The sequence below is a fragment of the Emydura macquarii genome, unplaced genomic scaffold (assembly GCF_026122565.2).
Source record: "Emydura macquarii macquarii isolate MOO-44397 ecotype Brisbane River unplaced genomic scaffold, CSIRO-AGI_Emac_v2 contig_2297, whole genome shotgun sequence".
In the NCBI taxonomy this organism is placed as follows: Eukaryota; Metazoa; Chordata; order Testudines; family Chelidae; genus Emydura; species Emydura macquarii.
The window spans coordinates 1486170-1503335 of record NW_027132434.1 but is presented as its reverse complement, the minus strand read 5'-3'; the positions used below and the strand labels follow the sequence as shown (position 1 = coordinate 1503335).

The 17166-nt window shown below is 42.6% G+C and overlaps 1 protein-coding gene across 2 annotated transcripts in view; it reads left to right on the top strand.

Annotated features, from left to right (window-relative positions):
* Positions 1 to 16697, top strand: part of HTR1E (5-hydroxytryptamine receptor 1E) — a 49097-nt gene extending 32400 nt beyond the window's left edge. Inside the window, exons 3-5 of one of the 2 annotated variants that reach the window (XM_067560690.1) lie at positions 9193 to 9332; positions 14408 to 14475; positions 15194 to 16697. In XM_067560690.1, the coding sequence (XP_067416791.1) occupies positions 15356 to 16450 (1095 nt within the window). In that variant the 5' untranslated portion in view covers positions 9193 to 9332; positions 14408 to 14475; positions 15194 to 15355 and the 3' untranslated portion in view covers positions 16451 to 16697. The remainder of the gene's footprint in view (positions 1 to 9192; positions 9333 to 14407; positions 14476 to 15193) is intronic. The other variant, XM_067560691.1, reaches the window with a different exon arrangement.
* The last annotated feature ends 469 nt before the right edge of the window (positions 16698 to 17166 follow it).

The following is a 17166-nucleotide window of genomic DNA, read 5'->3' as shown; positions in this document are numbered from 1 at the left end:
AGGAAACAAGCATTGACTGATGGGATCTCATCACTATGAAGGTGTGGGATGATGAGCAGTGGCTGCAGAACTTTCATACGCAAAAGGCCACTTTCATTAAACTTTGCGGAGACCTGTCCCCAGCCCTGAAACACATGAGTACTCGGTTGAGATCTGCTGTGACAGTGGAGAAGCGAGTGGCCATCGCTCTGTGGAAGCTAGCAACGCCAGACTGCTACCAGTCAGATGGGAATCAGTTCAGACTCGGTAAATCCACCTTGGGAGCTGCTGTGATACAAGTGTGCAGGGCCATTAACAGACTTCTGCTAACAAGGGTAGTGACTTTGGGAAACATGCAGGACATAGTGGACGGGTTTGCTGCAGTGGGATTGGCAGTGCGATAGGTGGCACGCATATCCCTATCTTAGCACTAGGGATGTAAAAGGTTAACCTTTTAAACATTTAAATGGTGATTAGCTGTTTAAACATTTTAAACAGTTGATTGCCATTTAAACGGGGGGAAGGGGCGGCTGGAGAGGACCGGCAACTGCGCTGGTTCCCCATGAGGAAGGGGAGAGGAGCAGAGCCCAACACTGAGGTAGCCACAGCTGGGCTGGCTCCCCACAAGGGGGGGCAAAGGCGCACCCAGCTGCGACTACACCCCCACATGCTGGGCTCCGTGCTTCCCCACCAGCAAGAGCTGCTCAGCTGCAGCTACCCACCCCCCAGCATTTAACCGTTCTATTTTTAGAACATTGAAACAGATTTTGATTAAACTAATTTTTACATCCCTACTTAGCACCAGATCACCTTGCCACAGAGTACATAAACTGAAAGGGATACTCACTGGTGTTACATTCTCTTGTGGACCACAGGGGACTCTTCACCAACATCAATGTAGAGTGGTTTGGAAAGTTGCATGATGTGCGCATCTTTAGGAACTCAGGTCTGTTAAAAAAGATGAAGGCGGGCACTTTCTTTCCTGACCAAAAAATAAATATTGGCGATGTTGAAATGCCAATAGTGATTCTGCCTGCATCTTGTTCCCTTGGCTAATGAAGCCCTATACCAGGCACCTGGACAGTGAGAAGGAGCATTTCAATAATAGGCTCAGCAAGAGTGGTGAGTGGAATGCAGAATGGTGGTGGAATGTGCATTTGGCCACTTAAAGGCATGATGGCGCAGTTTGTTCTCTAGGTAAGACCTCAATGAATGCAACATCCCAACTGTTATCTCTGCGTGCTGTGTGCAAAACAAAGGGGAAAATGTTCCACTGAGTTGTGTCATGGAGGCTGATAGGCTGGCCACAAATTTTGAGCAGCAAGATACCAGTGCAATGCTGAGAGCCAACCATGGAGCGTTGCACCTCAGGGAAGCATTGAAAACCCATTTTTGCAATGAACTGCAGTAATGTGCCTCTCTGTTAGTGCATGCTTCCCATCCTCCACCCTGGAACCCTCTCCCACTTCCCTTGCCAACAATCCCCGAGCTCTCAACGAATAAAGAGTAATGTTTTTAAAAGCAGTAAAGTTTTATTGGTGATCCATTACAGTAGGGGGAAAAAGAAAATAATTTAACATTCTCATAAGGCTGTTAGGGCATCCAGAGGAAAGTGTGACTGTGCAAACAGCAAAGCATGCACATTTCCAGTTCTTAAAGGGGCATGGAGTGGAGCACATACTGCATCCTGCTTAACCTCCTCCTAGAGCACTTGGGGGTGGGGGCTGGGAAACAGATTGTTAGCTAAACGTTTTGCAAGGGCTGCAGACGGAGGCCAGCATTTCCACTGTTCTTCCTGGAGCTCTCCATGTCATACTGACCCCTCATAATATGCAACATCTCCTCTTGCGTTGCACGCTCCTCCTCCTGGGCTGATTCTCTGTTTTTCATGTCCATGTTTATTTTTTCTGACAATGACATCCTCAAGGCTCTGAACTCTGTGTCAGCAGCCGTGCAGGCATTCATTAGTTCGTTGAACATGTCATCCCGAGTTTTGTTTTGTTTTTCACTTTCTAAACTGGGAAGGGCGTTCTGCAGGAGTAGAAGCTGGGGTGAAGGCAGAGCCGTCCACTGTAAGGCAAGCAAAGCTCAAAGTTTCCATTGTGAGCTGGTCCCATGGACATAAAGCAAAGTTACAATGTAAAAAGAACTCCCCTTCATATTCAAAAGGCAACACCAGACCCGCATACCAATCTGTACCTATTGCACGAGTGACGTTCCAGCCATGGTAAGTAGGGTCCCTTACATCCATTATAGTGAAGTCTCTGTAACACTAAATTTCCCAATCCACACTTAACCAAGGAGCAGGATCATTGGGCTTCCCTTTACCATCCCAAAGTGCAGTTTGGGACGAGGTGGTACAAAGGGATTGGAGGAGGATGTAGATGAAGTGTCGCTGGAGAAAACTTAGGGGCACCCATTCCAGGACCCCTAATGCCCATGACATTATTGTCATGGCTAGGAATTGTCTGTGTTGGGTCCCAGGACACCGTCCAGGGCAGGGGAATAATACGCAGTGACTATATTGGTCAGGTACCGTAAATTTGTGCCATCTTTCCTAGGTGACCATGTGTGATATCAGTCTCCTGAGGGTAACACAGGTGGAAAGGGAAGATTTGTTGCAAGCATCTGGGTACAGGCCTGGCACTTATGCTCTGCTGTGTTCTGCAATGATGCCTGCTCATTTAATAGAGTAGTGGGGGAAATTGTCCTATCGTGGTGGAAGAAATAAGGCTGCCCTCCCCAGAAACCTTCTGCAAAAGATTGCAGAGTACCTACATGAAAGTTTCCTGGAGATTCTCAGAGCATCTCTGTGCACATAAATAGTCTGTTCCAGGGGTAAGCCTCTGCTTAAGTGGACCAATACCCATGAAGCCCATCCCCACAAACACACAGACTCCATTTTTCACAGAAATAAGAAGCTGGACTGGGGCTATAACCACAGAAATATGATTTGCTATACTTCCCTGGCATCTCAGTCAGTCATATTGTCCTGCATCCGGCTGGGCTGCTCTTGGGTAACCAAGGTCCTGGCTCTCAGGGAGAATGGATACCACTCTCTCCTACCCCCTGTTCTCCTCATCCACAGAGTCTTCTTCATTCATCCTGGACTGAGATTCTACAGAGGTATCTATGCTGCATGGTGGTACAGTGGTGAGGTCACTGCCAAGAATCTCATGTAGCTCCTCATAAAAGTGGCATGTCTTTGGTGATGAGCCAAGAACAACTGTTCGCCTCTCTAGTTTTCTGATATGCCTGCCTCAGCCCTTTGATTTTAACATGGTACTGCTGTGCATCCCTGTTGTGGCCCTTCTCTAGCATACCACGTGATAACTTCTCGTAGATATCTAAGGGTATGTCTATACTGACGGCGGCAAAGTCGCCGCAATCGATCTTTCTAGATCAATTGAGCAGTCAGTGTAGACTCGCTCAATTGATCAGGAAGTCAATGCAGTAAATCCACCCCCTCAAGTGGCGCAGTGCAGTGAAGACAGCGCACAGAAGGGAAGCCCAGCAGTCGACGGGAGTTACGCAAGCTACTCTACGTAGCTTACGTAACTCCTGTCGGCCAAATTTCCAGGTAAATGTAGACCAGGGCTAAATTTCTTTTGCTGGCTCAGAGCTGAGCCAGAATAGACTCTTCGCCCCTCAGGCTTATGAGATCCAAGACCTCAGATCGACTCCATGCTGTAGCGCGTTTGGGGCGTGCAGTCGCCATGAGCAGTTCAGCTACAAAGCTATCTCCACGCTGACCAAACAGGAAATGGGAATTTAACATTTTCCTGGGGCTTCAGGGGACAGGCTGTTTCCTGTGCTCGTGGCCGTGGTGCAGCAGAGTGCAAATGTCCAGAGCTCTCACAACAGAACATTATGGGATACCTCCTGGAGGCCAATGACGTTGATTTACGTTGTGCTCTGCCTACACTGAGGCTCATTCGACCCATAGAATTTGACTTCAGCGCTACACCACTTGCAGAGGTGGTTTTATTAAGTCAAATTTTACCACGATTTAGGTCAGCGGAACTGACATGCCAGTGGAGATGCATAGTTTGTGGTCAACAGAAGCCACATTCTGTCAACCTACATTGTGAGTGTAGACCAGGCCTCTGTTCCCCCATCAATATCTTCTACATTCACAAGTTTTCTGGAAGAGGATTTCCTTTTGTTTGTTTGTTTGTAATGCTGATGCATTTCTAAAAAACAATCTTACAAAATCTTTGGTTTAATTATATTTTTTTCTTGGAATTTACAAAGTTAAGTTTTTAAGTACATAAAACTTTAAGGATGACACCTGAATAATAGTTAAAAACACACACACACAAATATCTGCAAGGCAGGAAATTACAAGAAAAAGGTTATACTTTAATGATAAAATATGAGCTGTATACAAATGCAAAGTTAAGGTAACACAACCACCTTAACTTTAGGTTTTGTTAAAAAAGATAATATTGGTTTAACAAAACCATGGCTACATAGGAATTTGACAGCTGTCACTACTGCACACAACCATTCAGTACTTCAGGGAAGAAGCCAGGATAGAAATAAAATCTTCCTGCTTAAAAAAATCATAGACCTCCACCACTTGATCTGAAAAAGTATTACCCATAGGTTTTGGTAGGTATAGGACCTATCACACAATTAATCTGTGTTAATTCTGTCCAGTAGAAGCCACAAACTTCATCAGTGCATTACAAAAGAAAAGGTTACATGGAACCAGTTTTTTTCTTTTAATTTGAACATTCGCCTCCAGTGTTTGCAGGCTAAACAAATACTGCAACAGTGTAGGTTAATGAGAGATGACCCTGACTAAATTAAATGTGAAAAGTAAACAAATATTTTGTATGGCAAAAAATAAATTAGATTTTTAAATGTTCAAATTCAGTAGTCTAAAGTGTTATCAACAGAAGTACAAAATTATTGTTTAAAATTATTTTTAATCTGACAGTCTCTAGCCAATTATTAGAAATGGGCATCCACTGTATTTATCTATTAGCAATGTGGATATTTTACCATCTGTGAAGAATTGTATCCATGTCTAATTACACACAGAATGAAATCTGTTATGCATGTTCACTTACGTCAAATTGCAGCTCATCACTATCTGATGGGCCTTCCTCAGATTTACTATACTTTTCTTATTAGAAGTGGGTAAAAATGAGTTCTTATCTGTGAACAATAACTACTTTGCTGCCCATGGGTGGAAGTGTGGTTTGAAGAGCAACTCTGATTATTGTTTCTCGTTTGCATGTGCCAAGACCTACTTGGGAAAGGTTTACCTTTTAAAGTGCAATTCTGAAAACAACTCTCTAAAACTGATATGGATTTCCTTGTATATTGTCTTTCAGTGACTCCAGATCAGATTTATTCAGGCCTGGTTTACAGAGTCTTGTACCAGTTTAACTAAAGGTGCTTTATTAGAAGGATTTAATTAAGCCAATGCAAAACCCTGCATGGACATTCCTGAATTGATTTAAACTTGTCTGACATTAATTTAGCTTAAACTGATTCTCTATCAAATGCAACTAAATTGATAGAAGCCTTGTTTAAATTGACTTAAAGGTTTCCATGTAGGGCTTTTATATCAGTTTACATAAACCAATTTTTAAACAGCTTGCATGTAGACCAGCCCTCAGTTTTTAAAAAGATAGTTTTCTAATTACCATCGCTGTGGATGCGCTTGGGATCTCAGTTTTGTGTCTTGTGCGTCATCTTCAATAAAAGATTCTGTAACTGTAAAGATTTGTAATTTTATTGATAGAAAAAAATCCAGCCCACTTTCTCACAGCTCTGCAGGGCTAACAAGAGTAACACATTAAAAACATGTTTTTGTCAGAAGAGTAAGCAAATATGAGCCTGAATATGCATATGTCTGACTTAAAGGGGGCCATTTTACATAATCAATTTTCTAAACATAATTTCAGTTTAAAGGGTTTTTTCCCCCAAGAAAATTAGATTGAATTTTAAATATGCGCATACAGACATATATAAAAGCAGATGAGTATTGTTTGAAAAGGTTTGCATATGTGACAAACTGTGGCTGCATGCACATACCACCTTTGTCAGCAAGGATTGAAGCCAAGACTTTCACCACCAAAACCACAGACAAGTTCTATCACTTCAGCTAAGGAAAAACTCCTTGGCTGTACAGTTACAGGCAACCACCACTAGAGGAAGACATGCTCACAAGGACTAGACCAGTGTGTTAAATACTCCTGCTAACAATCTTCTTCAAGCATCTCAGGTTAACAGGCATTCAAATCCTGTTTGGGGTGTTTTTTTTGTAATGAACTATAGCCACACCCCCCATACCTGATGCTTGCCAATGAGTTCAAACCTGGAATCTTCAACACCAAAAATATGGGTCTGCTACTTTGGCATAGCAGCTTTGGTTTTTAACATTCAACGTCCGGGCTTTGTCCTTGCTGGCAGCCATGCAATCTGTGTGTTTGGCCACAGTTTGCTACATATGTACCCTGGGTCCATTTAAAGAGTGATTTGTATCCATCTAAAATAGATATAAACAATTAAAATATTTTTTTTAAATAGAGAGGGGCAAACAGAAAATGGCAAATGACTACAGGTAATTCAAATTCAAGGAGCAAATTAAAGTACGGCAAAGATTTCATTTTAAAAATAGAGCTTGTCATAAGAGCAGCACTGAAGGACCATGGACAGAAACCAATCACACATTTTGGACAATAGATCTGTGGAATAGAAGTGTTAGTTAGTGCATCACTTTGTCACACAAGAATGAAATGTTGTAAATATTGCACAAAGTGCCTAGGCTCCAATAGGTGTTCCACAAGTCATTAACATTAAAACGTACGTGAATTGCATTAATGTAATGTATTGTGACTATACCAAACCCAAACAATTATTCCTGTCTTTCACAGCTGAAAGTCAGCACTTCCTTATCATTATATAAACACGCGTCAGGCCACAGGAAGCCCGCATAGGTGCCAACTCTGTGGGTGCTCCAAGGCTCAAGAACCAACCAAAAAAAACCAGGGGGTCTTCAGAACTCATGGGCCACAAAATGGGCGGTGCGATGTACAAGGCTTGGGGAGGCTTAGGAGCAAGAAATGCCGGACATGGCACACCTCCCTTTGGAGGGGCGCTGGCCCACCGCCTTTGGAGCACTGCCACAGGAAGCTCCCAAGAAGTGGGGGGGCCACCGGAGCTCAGACCATGGCCCCACCCCCGTTCTACCCCAAGGCCCTGTGGCTGCTTGGCTTCTTCCCCCTTAGGCCCCACCTTCATTCAGCCTCTTCCCACCCTCACCCTGCCTCTTCCTCCGAGGCCCTTCCCACCTGCTGCTCGCTCCTCTCCACCCCTTCTCCACCCTGTCACTTGCCCCTAAGGCAGGAGGAGGCAGAAAGGAGCAAGTGGCAGGCAGGGGTCGTGTCGGTGGAGGAGCACCCACCAGCAAAACCAAAAGTCAGCAGCTGGATTATGTACTGCATTACAGTAATTTATATACAAGGAGATAGTCAAACCCGCAAGTGTACAGCCCTTTAGTATAGATTGCCAGCCAAAAGGCCAGAGGCTCCCCCAAACTGCTTTATTAAGACTGTGCCCCACTGCTTTGAATTTGCACAGTGTTGGTTCAGCTCTCCAGCTTGTACCCTAAAACGTTTAACTTGAAGGCTAGGGCCCTGGTGTTCACTAGGGTTTGTGCAAACTGACTTCAATAAAAGCAGGTTCGAGCCTTCATTGCAAAAGATTCATGCAGCCCTAACTCTGAGTTTCCATGACTGAGTGAGACAGGCTCAGTGGAATTTGTGATACATTTCATTGATCTAGCACAAAAATAGCCTCTTATTGAAAGGGCTCCTGCAGTTTTACTTTACAGTAATGTAAACAACAACAAACCCTCTCACAACTTGTCTTCATTTGCTCTATACAGTACAGCAGGCCCCAAAATCTCATACTACAAGGAAGGCGGGAATGAGATGCAAGTTTACAGGCTTAGCTTGCTTTACAGCCCGGTTATCCTAGCTGCTGCACAAATCTTTTCCAAAACTATTTGTTCAATAAGAGGGGGAAATACTATATATTGTGCAGGCAATTGAAAAGACTACTATAGCAAGACTCCTGCAGCATGCAACTCTATGGGAATCTAAAGTAGAACTAATGCTCTAGAACAGTGTTTCTCAAATAGTGTTCCACGGAACCCTGGGGTTCCGTGAGCTGATTTGAAGGATTCCACGAAAAAGCAGAACCACACCGCCGAAAGTAAGAGAAATTGCGCGCCGCCAAACAACTGTCGGCGCGCCGCCAAACAACTGTCGGCGCGCCGCCAAACAACTGTCGGCGCGCCGCCGAAAACGGCGTAGGGAGCACGCCGCCGAAAAGGGGAAAATTTCCTGGACTTGTCGGCGGAGGGTATGGCATGGCCACGCAAGGGTTCCATGGCAAAATATAATTGAGAAACACTGCTCTAGAATACAATACATTTCAAAATCAACTGCCTTGAATTAAGCTAAGCAATATGACTGGCAACTAAAGAGCCAACTGTGAAGACCAGTATGGTTTTTCTGAAAAAAAAAAAAATTCTCACAATTTCTGGTTCACAGGAAGTTGGTTTTTTTTTTTAATAGTTTGTTCCAATCTGGAATGAAACCAAATTTCAAAGTGTCATAATTTCTCATGAACTGGAAGTTCCAAGTTTTGGTCAGTTCCAGTACTGAGATTTAGTTAATGTTTTACAGCACTGTAGAGGTTTGCACTGGCCCCCTTACTGCCCAGACCCTTGGCCCCCACAAACCACTTCCAGACAATGGCTTCATGCTCCACCAGTGTGCTTTATTTACAACGGGTTGCCCACCACCTTCTATATATGCAGTTCCCACCTGTCACAGGGGACTTACAGATTCAGCCTCTTGTCAAAGGGTGTTCAGCCTTTCCTGGCTGTAGCGTCTCCCTTTCTGGCTACTTGTTCCTCTCTTCCTTCCAGCAGCCTCTTCCTGGGAGCTTTTATAGCCCTCCCAGGTTCTACAGCTGTTCCTAATTCCTTCCTTCCAAGCTGGCTTGCTCAGCTGGCTCCCATCTACTCTGAATGAGGGCTCAGTAGCAAGGGCTAACCCAGCCTTGCCGTTAGCACCCTGCTACAAGCCCTTTGAAATATACAATGTTATATAGGTGCTAAGTATTATTTCCACAAGACAAATCACTATTTTCAATAAAGCAGCAATATTTTCTTCCCATTCACAGCTGCAGTCACAAAAAGTCAATAGACTGAAGTGCTCAAGCCAAGCCATGTTGTAAGGGAAGTGCTTACACTTCAAATTGATCTACTACTGCCAAGGGGACAAAGATGTATTTTTTGCGTACTGTGGACTCATAATCTAAAGGTAATTTTAAAACAAAAAATCAAAGGACTCTGGACTGTCAGTCTGGACAGTCACTTTGAACAGTTCCCAAGACAAAATTTGCTCATCTGAGAAGGTGACAACTTTGGGTAGCTTTGAGTATATGAACTATTTTGAGACAAGATAGTGGGCTAGATTCTCCATTGCCTGCCCCTTATGGAGCCAGTTACAACAGTGCAAAATGGTTGCTCAGTGCTACCAAATCAGAATGATAACAATTTACATGCACTTCGCACTGCTGTAAATGAATTCAAGGTGCGGGGCCATGGAGAATCTGGCCCACGGTATCAAAGCAAGTAGGAAAGAATTTTAGAAAACATATACTGACTCCAATCTAAGAACCACTGGAGTGTGAGGGGATACATATCTGACCAGGAGCTGAGGTTCAAGGGGAAAACTGGGGCTGCTTGGGCAAAGATATTGGGAAATGGAGCTTGAAGATTGGAACAAGGAGCCAGTGGGACTGAGACTGGATGAGGAGCCTGGAGAGAGAGCCTGGGACTGAGGGAGCCAGTAGGTGGTGGGGAGAGACAGACTGAACAAAAAGCTAGGAAAGAAGAACTGGGATTGGCTGAGGAGTGGAGACTGGGACTGGGTAGGTGAGGAGAATGGGACTAAGACAAAGAGCCAGGGGAAGGGAAGGGACAGGACTGGGACAGGTTGGAGGGGAGGAAGAAGGGGGTTAAGACTGGTGGTACCGGCAGCAGTGTCTGTGTCCTTATGATGGGGTGTTCACCCCACACGTGGTGGGAAGGGGTTAGTATGGGCCTGAGAGGTCCATTAGCCTGCCTGTTTGCCCCTGGAGGGTAGGACAGACCTAATTAGAAAAAGCCCAGCTGGGAGAAAGCGGGGTTTGTCTCCATAAAGAATAGGCTGAGCCCAGCTGTGGGGAGGAGAACCAGACAGGAGGCAGAGAGTTCCCTCTCTGGGTAGCAGCCTGAAAGAAGGCTAAGAAGGAGAGCAGAGCAAAGCAGACAGGCTACTCCAGGGATGAGCTGGAAGCCTGAGTGGCGGCAGAGACACTAAGGATCTGTAGCCTGCCTGAACCCTGAGTGAGGGGAGGAGTGTGCCAGCCCCTGGTCTGTGGGGCTGAGCAAGGCACAGAAGCCTATGGTTAGCCGGGAGGCCAGTACGGAGCAGAAGAGGCATGCCTGGGATGAGTGGCTGCCAGCTAAGCCCAGAAGGGCTGAAGATTTGGTTTTGTTTACATTGCTGTGGGACTTTAGGGCAAGGACTCTGCAAAGTGGTCTGGCTGAAGGGCCAAGACAATCTAATGGCCAGAGCAGGCCAAGGGACAGTGGGGGAAACTGAGGCAAAGTTGTTGCAGCACCATAATGAGCCAACAAGGGATGGAAGTGTGGGAGCAGCAACTTTGCTACAGTCCTCTAGAAAATACTCCCCACTAGAGCCTGGAATGGAATCCAAGATTCCTGACAAATTGCTCCTCTGCCATCAGCAAACATCAGTGAAACTCATTGGCAAAGGGTAGGTCTCATTCCCCACTAGGGCTGATCCATATAGAGAATGACAACCTACTATTTCTCTCAGTTATTCCATTAGCTCAAGTGGCAGAGGTGTCTGGTGTTGCTAAAGGCTCCAAGCTTGCTGATGACCGATGGGGCTGTCAATATGATGCCACGTGACGGAATTTGTTTTATCAGTTTGTTTTTAAAACGTAGATGATTACACACAAAAAACTATGTTAAAAGAAAATTATTCAGGTTGCAAAATCAAACACTCGAAAGTTAGGAAATGCCAGAACTAAGGTTGCCACAACAACCTTAATTTAGCCCACCTGTGCATATGCATTGTGATAAAGTCTTAAATTACACCATCACATAGTGTTAGGACCCCTGCCTCATTTAGTGCACAGGATGGACCTACTCTGGGGATGAATCTTAGCTGTGTTGTTAATAAGACTGTTGGCTGTAGAACCCCTACCTCATTTGTTGCAGATGTGGGAAGGTGTATGTATTATGAGTGAATGAGACAGGGGATTGCAGGCAATCTTATAATAAAGGCAGTTGCATGCTGGCCTGGTGAATTGATTCTATCCCTGCTTCTGCCACAGAGTTCCTATATGATGCAAGTCAAGTCACAGAGGCCAAACTTTCCACAGGTGGTCACTAATTTTGTTTTCCTCATTTTCTGGGTGCCTAACATGAGACCCTAGGGTTTGATTTCCAGAAGTGCTGAGAACTCCCAGCTGCAACTGAAGTCAATAGGAGCTGTGCCTGAATATATGAAGTGCTGTAAAATGCTAAGTGCTCTGAAAAATCAGGTTCTGGGTGTCTCAGATTGGGCACCCAAAATCAGTAGAAACTTTTGACCTTAATCTGTCTCTGCTCCCCATCGATATACTACCCTGTCCCATCAGAGGTGTTGTGAAAATAAATTTATGTTTATGAAGCACTCAAATATTATAGTAATGGGCACCAGAGAAAAGCCCATAAGGAAATTAAGAATTCTGACTCTAGAGCAGGGTTTTAATAATGTGTAGTAAGGAAGGCCTGGGGCTGCACACTGAACACTGAGGAGAAAACGAAATATTGAATAGTTTTTTATTAAAGTGAGAACTGCACATTCTGAACAGTGAATGAGGCAGAGGCCCAATGGATAATATAGGGTCATGTAATTCAAAGCCATATCATAAGGAAGCCACGTTAAGGTTGCATAGGCAAACTTAATTCTGGCATTTTCTAACTAAGGACTTTTACTTTGCAACTTTAAAACTGTTCTTTTAATATAGCTATTTGTGTGTAATATTTACTTCTGTTATCCCTCATGCTCAAAGTTCATTCTGTAAGAAATACCTTTGACTAAAAAGGTTTTAATAAAAGAACATCGGATACGGGTAAAGAGTAAAACAAGAAAAGTACTTTTTATTTCTTTAACAGGTTTGCAAAGCTGGGCACAACTCAGAAAAAAATATCTGAAAGGAGCGCATTATTCAGCAGTATATATTTCCTATCCCGGAAAGAATCATTGGCTGGGTACTAAAGGTTTACACCTTTCCCGACCGCCTACTACATACATGGGTTTTTTTATACAAACATCTTCACATGTTCATGCTAATGAACCAATTTTCTATGCAGGGTGTGCAATAATATTCTAATACCTTATTACGCAAGGTAACCTTCTTCTAACGGGATTGTTAATTAGGGGTTTTTCTTTCCAAGGAAGGCAACTCCCCACTACTGGGCCCGTTAATTAGCTAAGTTGGCACATAACCTTAGCAAAAGCAGGAAGGGGGTAGACCTTAGTTTCTTCATCTTGTGGTTTGCCCTTTATCTGTATCCAGGCACTTGATGTCTGCTTGGCCTTCAACTTCTTCTTTATCTATTAGCCCCCCCCCTTCTTTTCTTTCTCACGCATTTCTTGCTGATTAAGTAACTTTCTAAGTTAATATATGCATATAGCAAAAATATTACTTTTCTATACCTACAACTATTTTATTTCTTTTAACACCTAACTCTTTCAATTCCAAATATTGAATGCAGATATTGGAAACAGCTTTCACAGCTTTGGATTTTGACATGAAGTAATCAGAACATTGTTGGCCTGAAACTGTCCTTTCAGTCTGCTTGTTCTAAAGTACCTGCAGATTTATGCTTTACAGTGAGACGTTGTTGTGGTTTGGGGAGTTTTTGTTTGTTTTTTTCTCAGTCTTTTCAATTACTGCAGTGGTTTCCAGGGGGAAAATCCAATCCTGTTGAGCAGCAGCCGTAACAGCAGGACACAAACAACTCGGTTGCTGATGTGCACACAGCAGTATGTTGTGTTCTAATGAGAGTGCTTGCACTCGTGTCTATTAAACTAGGATAGTTTACTTAAGGACATTTTATTAAGCAAGAAAAGAATGTACTTATCAAGGCATCTATTGGGTGCAAAGAGAGAGTTCAAAAGCTCCACTCCCTAAAAATAAATGAAAGTAAAAAGACATTTGTGAATAATAGCAATAATCAGTTCTTATGTCCATTAAACCCTCACAGAGAGCCATGTTGGGAGCTATACAGAGTTGCACTGTCCCTAGGAGGTGCTCCAGGAGCCATTGAGCCTCAAGGAATCGCAATGCTTCCTGGAGCTCCTGGGGAACTAAGGATAATAGGAGGGGATTATACCTATTGCACCAAAGTACAACAGGTGCTCCCTTCTGCAGCTGGCCAGCTCCACAGGCTGATGTGAAGCAGGAGTGAGGCCACTTCTCACTGCCTTTAGGGTGACTTGTGCACCAGGAAACATTAGCAAGGTATTTGTACTCAGAAGAGCATAGGAATTGCAGTTGTGCCTGGCCTCTGTGCAGCAGGTGCAATGGGGTGGGTGAAGGCTCTTTGTATTATCCCTTTCCTGCACTGAAATGGAAGGCAGTCACAATCCAGCACAGGCAGTTATCTCCAAAGACTTGTCTTTTGACTCATCCCAGCTAACAGTAGTTTTAACCCACCACCACCCCGAGTCTGAAATGTGAGTTTCTGTCACACTTGTTTTTAATGAAGAGAACTGACTCTTTATCCAAGACTAGTTACCTGAGATAAGAGAACTTAGCTTTAGGGAGGTCTCTTTTGCTTTTGTTTAGACCAAAAATTGGGGTTGGTCCTGCTTTGAGCAGGGGGTTGGACTAGATGACTTCCTGGGGTCCCTTCCAACCCTAATCTTCTATGATTCTATGAAAAACTTAAAACTCCTTCTATTTTGTTTATGTACAACCCATGATATTATGGATTTACTTTCCACCATTAGGGTTGGATCCAGGTCCCACTGATGTCAATGGGAGTCTTTCCATTGACTTTAATGGATCAGGCCTTAAATTTGCCATGTCTTCTATATTCAACTTAATTAATTATAACTGGCTCAACAAAGTCACTTTTGAAAGCCTTCATGGGAATCTAGAGGTGCCTACTGTAGTAGTTGCTATCAGCGAGCACATTATGTGCCCAAAATTCTCACTGACGTCAGTGGGCTTGGGATGTACAAGGAATATGGGGTAAAATCTGTAATCCGTAATTGTCACTTGAACTTTTTCAAAATAAAATACTAAAAATTTTGTTTCAAAACAGGATCTTCTTTTGAGATTTATTGAAGCCTGTCATCTCATTGGACCATCTGACAGTGAGAACAATTTGAGGTAATCCTCAAAGCAAAAACATACGCTTTTTTGTCTCTCTCCTCTAAAGACATGCACAGTAGGATATGTGAAATGTCAGCAATAATTGCACACAACTGCATAACCTCTTAGCAACAGTAATTTACTGTATGAAACTGAATTTTTTGTTATGAAGTTTTAAACATTTGTTTGAAGGCTGCTTATTATAAAATAATCTGAGTATTTTTTTAAATGTGCTGTTTCCAGGATATTAAAGACAGACATGTGAATATGAAAAATGAATCAAACTGAAATCTATGAAAAGCTACTAAGCATTAGTTGAAACAGGCTTTTGTTTTAAAAGATTTGTAGAAGTAATGCATTTTAAAACAGCAATTAAAGTAGGAAGATAGATTTTCTCTACTCATAATGTTTTGGAATTTGATTTTCAAGGAAAGAAAAGAACCAGATCCTCAGATGGTGTAAATTGGCATAGATCTACTGAAGTCACTGGATCTACACCAGTTTATACCAGCTGAGTATCTAGCACAAAAATGTTCTTTGGGACTAAGCAATAGCAGGAAAAGTGAATAGCGGGAAAGAAGGGAGAGAGAAATGAGGGGAAAGGGAGGTGGGGAAGAGAGAAGGAAATTACCAACATTCTTGTTTGAGGCAATAATATTAAAAGACTAGGACTTTTACAGAAGAAAAAGGTTGGATTTTTCTACATTCATTAACTGATATAATTTTTATCTTCTAGGCAAACTGGATGTTTTGAGCTGATCTAGTGAAAATGGGACATAAAGAATTTCACATCTGAAGCACCTACACACTTTTCTCAAATGGAAGAATTTTAAACAGGAGCAATTAACATCTAGAAGTGGCAGCCTTTTTTCTTTGTGTATCCTGGGGTGGGGAGGAAATGAATTTCACAAACTGCACGACAGAAGCCAATGTGGCTGTCAAACCAAAAACAGTCACTGAAAAGATGCTTATTACCCTAACCTTGGCCATAATCACAACCCTGACGATGCTGCTGAACTCTGCTGTAATTACAGCAATTGGCACAACTAAGAAACTACACCAGCCTGCAAATTACTTAATATGTTCACTAGCTGTGACAGATCTGCTTGTTGCTATTTTAGTCATGCCCTTAAGTATTACATACATAGTGATGGATACATGGACTCTGGGATATTTCATCTGTGAGATATGGCTTAGCGTTGACATGACCTGTTGCACATGTTCAATTCTTCATCTTTGCGTCATTGCACTGGATAGATACTGGGCAATCACAGATGCTATTGAATATGCCAGGAAAAGAACTGCAAAAAGGGCTGGGTTTATGATAGTCATTGTATGGACTATATCCATTTTCATTTCAATGCCACCTTTGTTTTGGAGAAATCATCACAGTATCAGTATTCCCAGCGAGTGTCGTATTCAACACGATCATATTATCTACACGATTTACTCCACTTTTGGGGCATTTTATATCCCCTTGACTCTAATACTGATCCTCTACTACAGAATTTACCACGCTGCAAAAAGCCTATACCAAAAACGTGGCTCAAGCCGACACCTAAGCAACAAGAGCACCGACAGCCAAAATTCTTTTGCGAGTTGTAAGCTCACGCAGACATTCTGCGTCTCAGACTTCTCTACATCTGACCCAACCACGGAATTTGATAAAATAAATGTGTCAGTGAGAATTCCTCCTTTTGATAACGACCTGGAGCTGGCCGGTGACCGTCAGCAGATTTCCAGTTCACGGGAACGAAAGGCTGCTCGCATCCTGGGACTGATCTTAGGTGCTTTCATTTTGTCTTGGCTGCCATTTTTCATTAAGGAGCTTATTGTGGGCCTTAGCGCTTGCACTGTGTCTGCAGAAGTAGCTGACTTTTTGACATGGCTTGGCTATGTCAACTCCCTTATCAACCCTCTGCTGTACACTAGTTTTAATGAAGATTTTAAGCTAGCCTTTAAAAAGTTTATTAGGTGTTGGGAAAATTCTTAAAAGCACCTAACGGTAGATATGACGTCACTCCCTGGCCTTAAGAATGAGCAAAATTAGCTGAATTTAGCAACATTTTGCTTGGTAAAGGGGATTTTTGTTTTTGTCTTTCTGCTTGACTTCTCTTTGGCCTGTAATTTGTTTTGCTTTTTCTACCTCTCGTGTTATTATGGTACATAGTTGCAAATACATTTTATTATATTGAAGCACAGAATTCTTGAGAAAATAAACTAAAAAACCCAATTATCCATTCATTTTTATAGCTTATTTAAGCAACAATTTTAAAATATACAAAATTTTATTTTTCCCTTTATAAAACAAATGTCTAATTTAACTTGCACTATGACATGGAGGTTTGTAATGTATATCCACATAAGTATTTATCCGGTAAAAAATAAACTCAGCTCTTGATCATATCACGTAATGAGTGCAAACTGTGCTGTAAACTTGTAATGTGGCATTCAGAGAAAATGACCATTCATTTAGAAGGAAAATAACCTTGATTTTCAGCTTTGTTTATTCCCAAATAAACCTGCTCAGAATACATTCTGCTCTCCTTACACAACAGTTAATCTAGAGTAAATCCAGATAACAGAGCAATACTTGTTCATTCTTTCTAAAAAAGGAGCCTGGCATATACTCCATGATATGTGTGTAAGTAGCTTTAGTATTAGAGAAATACAGTAACATGATCTAATTTATAGTTTTGATCCTATTGT